The following is a 6,631-nucleotide window of genomic DNA, read 5'->3' on the forward strand; positions in this document are numbered from 1 at the left end:
ATTGCAATTTACAATTACATCTTATTTTCAGTAACGTATACCTCTAGTTTCCTGTGCAAATTTGCCCTGTGAAGCAGATAAAAATCTTTGTCTTATAGAAAGAACTCCCCTCAACACTCTAAGCCAAAGTTCCTCAGTGATCTCTTCTGAATGCTTGCTCGAGTTAACACTGAGCAAGAAGCTGCAATTATCAGCCTCCAAAGAAAACCAGTTGCCTAGAATAATCAAAGCCCATAATGGACACCACTCATAGCATCTGTAACATTTTCTAGTGATGTGAACATCAAAATATGGAAAGAAATACCTTCATCTACCCTGTAATCTCTCTAAAAGCATTCTTTCTCAATGGTTATATTTATATTTCCCCTACTTCTTTTAAAAGTCCAAAAGTAAATGCTAAAATATGACCATATGGGGCCTTGTGAGAGACTGCTTGTAGAATTAGCTCCAGCACTGATGCTAAAATCCTCCTCGAAGCTCCTATTCCAGTTTTCCTTCCTTTAACAAAACTACATTGAGCAGTGTAAACATGACCTAACAGACTCAGAATTTGCATTTAACAAGATCCCCAGTTAATCGTGCGTGCTTCAAAGCCTGAGAAGCACTACTCTAGCTGAAGTTAGAGTCCACCATTTCATATTAGACAGCTGATGGCTATCTAGGCGCAAGTCCCAGGTAGGAATGGTCACCCCAGATTGACAGCAGGACGGCAAAAGTGGGAGCTTCCAGGCTATATTAAGTGGAATGAATTAAGTACCTAGATTGAAGCCTTCCAGCAACCAAGGGGGGCTTTGTAGCACTGCTTGTTCCAATATTTTACAGGATATCTATGGTACCTCCCTTAAATACTGTTTCCCTCTATGTGCATGAACTTTCTGTCTTCATGTCTCTCCGGGAGTCTAAACACAGATTAATATTTAATCAGCATTATCTAATTTCTAAGTAGTCTTACTTCCTAGCTTTGCTCTAATTTTGATGCTAAAGTCTAGAACACTTGAAATGGGAGGCTTCTGCCCTTAGGGCCTTCTTCAGGTTCACACACACTGGGAGAGCACAGCTGGCCAGCAAGCACTAGGTAATGGCAGCCATGAGAGGGGACATCCAAAGGTCCCAGTTCATTTGCCTAACTTTGGTCAACATAGGAAATTACTGTGGCTTTTTCAGGGAGAGAAAAGCTTTCCTCGGGATGAGAAAAAATATGAAATGGATGAAAATATCACACAATAGTGCAAACCCCATAAAATACCACTATTGTACAGCCACTGCAGAAGAGATCTCCATGCAAAATAAAACCATTCATGGAGTAGGCAAGCCTTCTTTTAAGTACCTTGCCCATCTTTACTTACTTCATTCCAGAACACCTTAGGGGTACGGGATACGTGGCCACCTCAGAACATAATAGACACAGTAATTATCTCCATTTTACAGGAGAGGAAACTGAGGCACAGTGAGATTCAGTGACCAGCTCAAAGTCTCGCCCATCTGGAAGGTGGTGAAACTGAAATTCAAATGACTGTTTGGCTCCAGTGACCACTACTCTTCATTACTCTACTCTTATTTTGAGTGGAAACGAGGGCAAGATCAGGGAACATTTTATCACCATCCTGAGGAGGAGAATTAAAGGGAAGATGACTATTAGGGTCCCGGTGCCCCAGTTTCTGACAGCATGATTCAATAAAATGCATCCTTTCCTTCACCTGAACAGGAAGAGGCATTCCGAGTCTTTCAAGAGGGGCTGCAGCCCTCAGGAGGACATGGTGAGGATGCGTGCCCCGCCACCCCACCTCCACCCATGACCCACCGTCAGTTCACATGGGCCCCTAAACCACACGCAGATACTTGCAGCCCTGGGCAAACCCTGGAGCCCAGCTCCTGAGCAAACACGGGAAATTAAACAGTTTGCACAGAATGAAAGTTGGCCCGTGGAAGGTGCCTGCAGCTGGCAGTTAACACCAACAGTAAGAGGATCAACTCCTAGTCTGCTGGCTTAAAAAGGGGATGGGGGCGAGAAGTGTGCGCACTCCCTTTCACCCATTCACGTTAGTTAATTTGGATGATAAGGGTTTGTGTTTAATCCCTTTGTGTTCAAGTGAATATGCTGAAATCAACAACCTCTGAGAGGGCACCCGAGGCTGGCAGAGCAACCTGCAGGAGGGTGCGAGGGTGCGGGTCGGGTCGTGTCCAATCTGGTGTGAAATAAAAAAGAAGCATCATGAAGACTGAAAGCAAGAGGGAGAAGAACACCTTAGGGGTACGGGATACGTGGTGCAGACCGGGCCCCACACCTCCCAGGCCAGGGCAGGTGGGCGGCTAGCTCCTCCAGGACCCCAGACCCCAGGCCCACGTCTGCGCCCTAGGAGCTCCGTAGGTCCCACCAGCAAGCAGGACTCCGCCCTAGCCACCTGTGACAAGGTCTGCCGACACGGAGAGGGAGAACCCAGGCCCTGCCATAGTACAGCAGAGTAGAGAGAATTTAGGTAAGCTGGGGAGCAGAAAAGGAAAGGAAGATAAGTAAGGAGAGGTCTGGGTTCTCAGATGGAACAGATCAGAAAGGGGCGAGAGCTCAGTGGCTCTAGAGCAGGTCATAAAGCCAAATGCATTTTTTATAGTTTACATTTGCGGGAAAGCTCACCCTCCACCCATACCCCACAAGCCTGGAGCCCCCAGAGTTTGGTTCCGAGGCAGCAAATGTGAGCAAGCCCTGTCAGCAGGGGACAGGACCCCTGGCCGCAGGGCCAGATTGCTCACAGAGGCGCGGGAGGCAGAGAGTTCCCAGCCGGCGCCCCCCTCCTTCCTCTCAGGGCCGTCCAGCAAATTTCCTCCCTCGTTTCTGTCGTGCCGTCCCTCCCTCCTCCTCCCCCCAGTATATTCGCTCTCTAAAACCATAAAAAAGAGATCAACTTCCCTAACTTCACGGAGCCCTTTTCAGTGACAAATATTGATGCCCAAAGTGTCTGCGCTCTCCCGCCCCCAAACGTTAAGAAAAGGCACCCGCGAAAGGGGGACATAAAAAGTTAACAATGCTGTGAAAATATGTTTGCAGAAAATAGACAATCGTTGGATTAAACGTATTCAAGTATGAAATAATGCCTTTTTGTGTCAAAACTTGGGCGATGGGCGGGTACAAAAGTTCCCTGTGGCAGCTACTTGCTCCCTTTGTGAGCAGTGCGCTTTGGCGTCTCCACTTGGGCGCATTACTCAGAGCCCTCTAAGCGCGATTGTTTCTCCCTTTCTAATGACATTTACCGGATCAAAACATGCTGTTAATTCGATCAGAAGGCTTCACCCTCCCTGACAAAGCCACAATAATTTCTCCTGAAGTTTGTTAAATTGACCAAAATTAGGCAAATGAATAGGGGTCTGTAGGCGCCCTCTCTCGCAGGTGACGTCGCATAATGCTCGCCTGGGCCAGCTGCATTCCCCCTTTTCTTCTCGGCCCACTCTTCTCCGTGTTGCCCCCCAATCTTCCCCCCCCCATCCCTCCCCCCCGACCCCAACGCACACACGCCTGCCTGCTTCTCCTCCCCCACACTCCGGTATTATTAAAATTTAGCCCAATGAAACTATTCATACTTTTCAATGGACATTTTCTTATAGGATAATAGGCTACAAATTGAGCCTCTTCCCCTGTGAAGACGGAGCCCGGGGGCGGGGGGCGGGGGGAGGAAGAAAGCGAGCAACTTGGTCAGGGAGTAGAGGGGAGCGTCGCGTGCCAAAGACTGGCGGGAGGGGCGAAGCGAGGCGGGAGCCTCGTGTGCCAGCCGCAGCCCCACACCTGCCGGGATGTCCGGACAAATAAAGCGGTGTAAACAAAAAGGGGGGAGATGGACGTGTCACCAAGTCGTGTGAGAAAGCCTGGGAACAAACGGGGCGCCTCCGTCTCCAAGAGCTCTCCCTTGAACCCGGCGGAACAGCCTATTAAAGGCTTACTTAATTACTTTAATGACTCTGGACAGGCTTTAAAACGCACTCGGCGCTGGGACTGCGGGCTTGCTGGGATTTGTAAACAGGCGATCGTGTGAGACTCAGCGGTGGGACTAAAGGAGGCGACACTGTTTTGTGAGGGTCCTCGCCCCCCGGTGCCCACGGCTGCTGCGCCCCTGCGCTCGGTGCCTGCTGCTAGCGCTCGCTCGCCCGCTGGCCCCAGTTTACCGCCTCCTTTTCCTGCCCCGGCTGTTGCCATGCAAATGTTATTCCCCGCTGATCACGTGTCCTTTGAAGGGCCACGTGGATTAACAAAGCTGATCTGCCCCAAGCTCGCCCCCCTCGTCTGCTATTTTTTTTTTCTCTAAACTTCTTTAAAACTGATCTTGAATGCATACATCCCCCAAACGCAGCTCCCTTAATCCTATGGAATAATTCAAATCGTGAATGCACTTGGAGCTCTAGATGACCGCTTTATAAGGCAGCCCCTCAGAGCTGGGAGGCTGCAGTCTACCTGGGACACTCGAGGAGGCACACGAGGAGAGTGGACGGGTGCCTGGCGCCAACGCCTCTCCCGAGGGTGCGTTCTGACCAGGATGTCAGACAAGCTTAAGGAACGCAAAGTGAGTCGGCTGAGCCCAGACGGCTCTTGCGCCCTGATGGTCTGACTCCCCAAGCGTTCAACTGGCTGGGCTGACGGCAGGGCTATGGCCACACCAGACTTCTGTACAAGAATCCTGAGTGGTCTGGGAAGGGAATGAGGATAGAAGAGACGCCTCGCCCGGGGAGGAGCCCACGCCTGGTGGCCACCTCCCCACTGCCCTGGCGCTCAACTTGGTGGTGTGGCCCAGCGGGTGGGGAGGCTGGAAGAGGAGCGCAACAGTGCAGGCGTTAGAGAACAGAATTTGTTTGATCCAAGTGTAGAGGGGCAGGGACTCCTGCCGGGGGCGAGTCCCTTGGCAGCGTTAGGGGCACGCAACCACAGCCGTGCCTTTGTCAACTCTCTGGGCAAAGCCATCCTAAACATACAAACTTCTGTTCGCAGAGAACCCCTGTTTCCCACAAAGTGATAGAAAAAAGGAGGAGGGACCGGATTAACCGCTGTTTGAACGAGCTGGGCAAGACGGTGCCCATGGCCCTGGCGAAGCAGGTAAAGTTGAAGCCGAGAATAGGGTGCCAGGCGCTGGGGATTATCTGCTGCCACATTCGGCCTAGATACCAGGAGTCTGGGGACAGAGAGGGCCTTGCATGTGGGCCTCCTTCCCTGGGGCGCCTGAACGCTGAGTGAGCCCCAGGCAGCCCTCGCGTAGATTCACAGCAGCGCCCTGCTCGCTGGTCCTCTCCAGATAAAACCGTGTACCCAGCCAGCCAGGGCTGGCCTGCGCCCGCTGGGCCGCTGCGAGGAGCCCTTCCTCCTTTTGCAGAGTTCTGGGAAGCTGGAGAAGGCGGAGATCCTCGAGATGACCGTTCAGTACCTGAGGGCCCTGCACTCTGCTGATTTTCCCCGGGGAAGGGAAAAAGGTGGGCGCGGGATGGGCAAAGGGAAACCTGGGCAGGGAGCGTGCGCCACAGAGACCGGGGTGTGAGTGGTTGTGAAGGGGCGCGCGGGAGAGGTCTTTCTGGACTCTGCCAAAGCGGGTGCGGGCCGGAGTCGTGCCATAGCTAAGCGGGGCTGGAGAACAGGTTTCTGGGAATATTGATTCCGTTGCCTCCTCTCCATTGCGCTTTCTCCGACTCCAGACTGGGTAGAGGAGAGGATAGATCTCAAATGGGAACTCTGGCCAGTGTGATGGGAGGTGCCTGGCATCCGCCTTGGGCTCCCGGTAGAGAAAGGGCCGCTCACAGTTTTTTCCTTTCCACGGTTTTTCTCGCCCCTCCAGCAGAACTACTAGCGGAGTTTGCCAACTACTTCCACTACGGCTACCACGAGTGTATGAAGAACCTGGTTCATTACCTCACCACTGTGGAGCGGATGGAGACCAAGGACACCAAGTATGCGCGCATCCTTGCCTTCCTGCAGTCCAAGGCCCGCTTAGGTGCCGAGCCAGCCTTTCAGCCGCTGGGATCACTCTCAGAGCCGGATTTCTCCTATCAGCTGCACCCAGCAGGGTCCGAGTTCGCAGGCCACAGCCCTGGCGAGGCCTCCGTGTTCCAGCAGGGCGCAGCTCCCGGGTCCTTCCCTTGGCCTCATGGCGCAGCCCGGAGCCCGGCACTGCCCTACCTGCCCAGCGCGCCCGTGCCGCTCCCGAGCCCCGCGCAGCAGCACAGCCCCTTCCTAGCGCCAGTGCAGGGCTTGGACCGGCATTACCTCAACCTGATCGGCCACGCCCACCCCAGCGCCCTCAACTTGCACACGCCCCAGCATCCCCCGGTGCTCTGACGCTTGGGTGCCCACCAGATTTCTCTGCGCTTTAGGCGCTGCTTAGGAGAAATACTGTATATTGTACAGGTGTAAATACTGTGGCGACAAATAGCTGGGTGGAGGAAGGCCAAGAGTGAATTAATCTTCTGAAGGATCTCCCCCTAGCAATAAATGATTTTTGGTAAAGACCAAAAGAGGTGGATTTCTTTGTTAACTTTTGTTCCTCCACAACCCATGCTCCTGGAGATGCCGAGGGCGCGAGGCTGATACGGACCAAGTTGCCTGCCTTCAGTGATTTGGGGACGGGGTCCCACTGCGGGGGAGGTGGACAAGGCTAAATAGAGG

The 6,631-nt window shown here is 52.8% G+C and overlaps 1 protein-coding gene across 2 annotated transcripts; it reads left to right on the forward strand.

Moving 5' to 3' along the window:
* The first annotated feature begins 4,442 nt into the window (after window positions 1-4,442).
* HELT (helt bHLH transcription factor) lies at window positions 4,443-6,336 on the forward strand. 2 transcript variants are annotated; one of them, XM_006916378.2, is made up of 4 exons: window positions 4,443-4,547; window positions 4,970-5,074; window positions 5,349-5,445; window positions 5,805-6,336. In XM_006916378.2, exons 1-4 carry the CDS (start codon window positions 4,521-4,523, stop codon window positions 6,302-6,304), a joined length of 729 nt encoding a protein of 242 aa, XP_006916440.1. In that variant the 5' UTR covers window positions 4,443-4,520; the 3' UTR covers window positions 6,305-6,336. The 2 variants fall into 2 exon arrangements, with proteins under 2 accessions (XP_006916440.1, XP_006916441.1); XM_006916379.1 differs by having other exon boundaries at window positions 5,808-6,336.
* The last annotated feature ends 295 nt before the right edge of the window (window positions 6,337-6,631 follow it).

This window comes from Pteropus alecto, unplaced genomic scaffold (genome assembly GCF_000325575.1).
Source record: "Pteropus alecto unplaced genomic scaffold, ASM32557v1 scaffold24, whole genome shotgun sequence".
In the NCBI taxonomy this organism is placed as follows: Eukaryota; Metazoa; Chordata; class Mammalia; order Chiroptera; family Pteropodidae; genus Pteropus; species Pteropus alecto.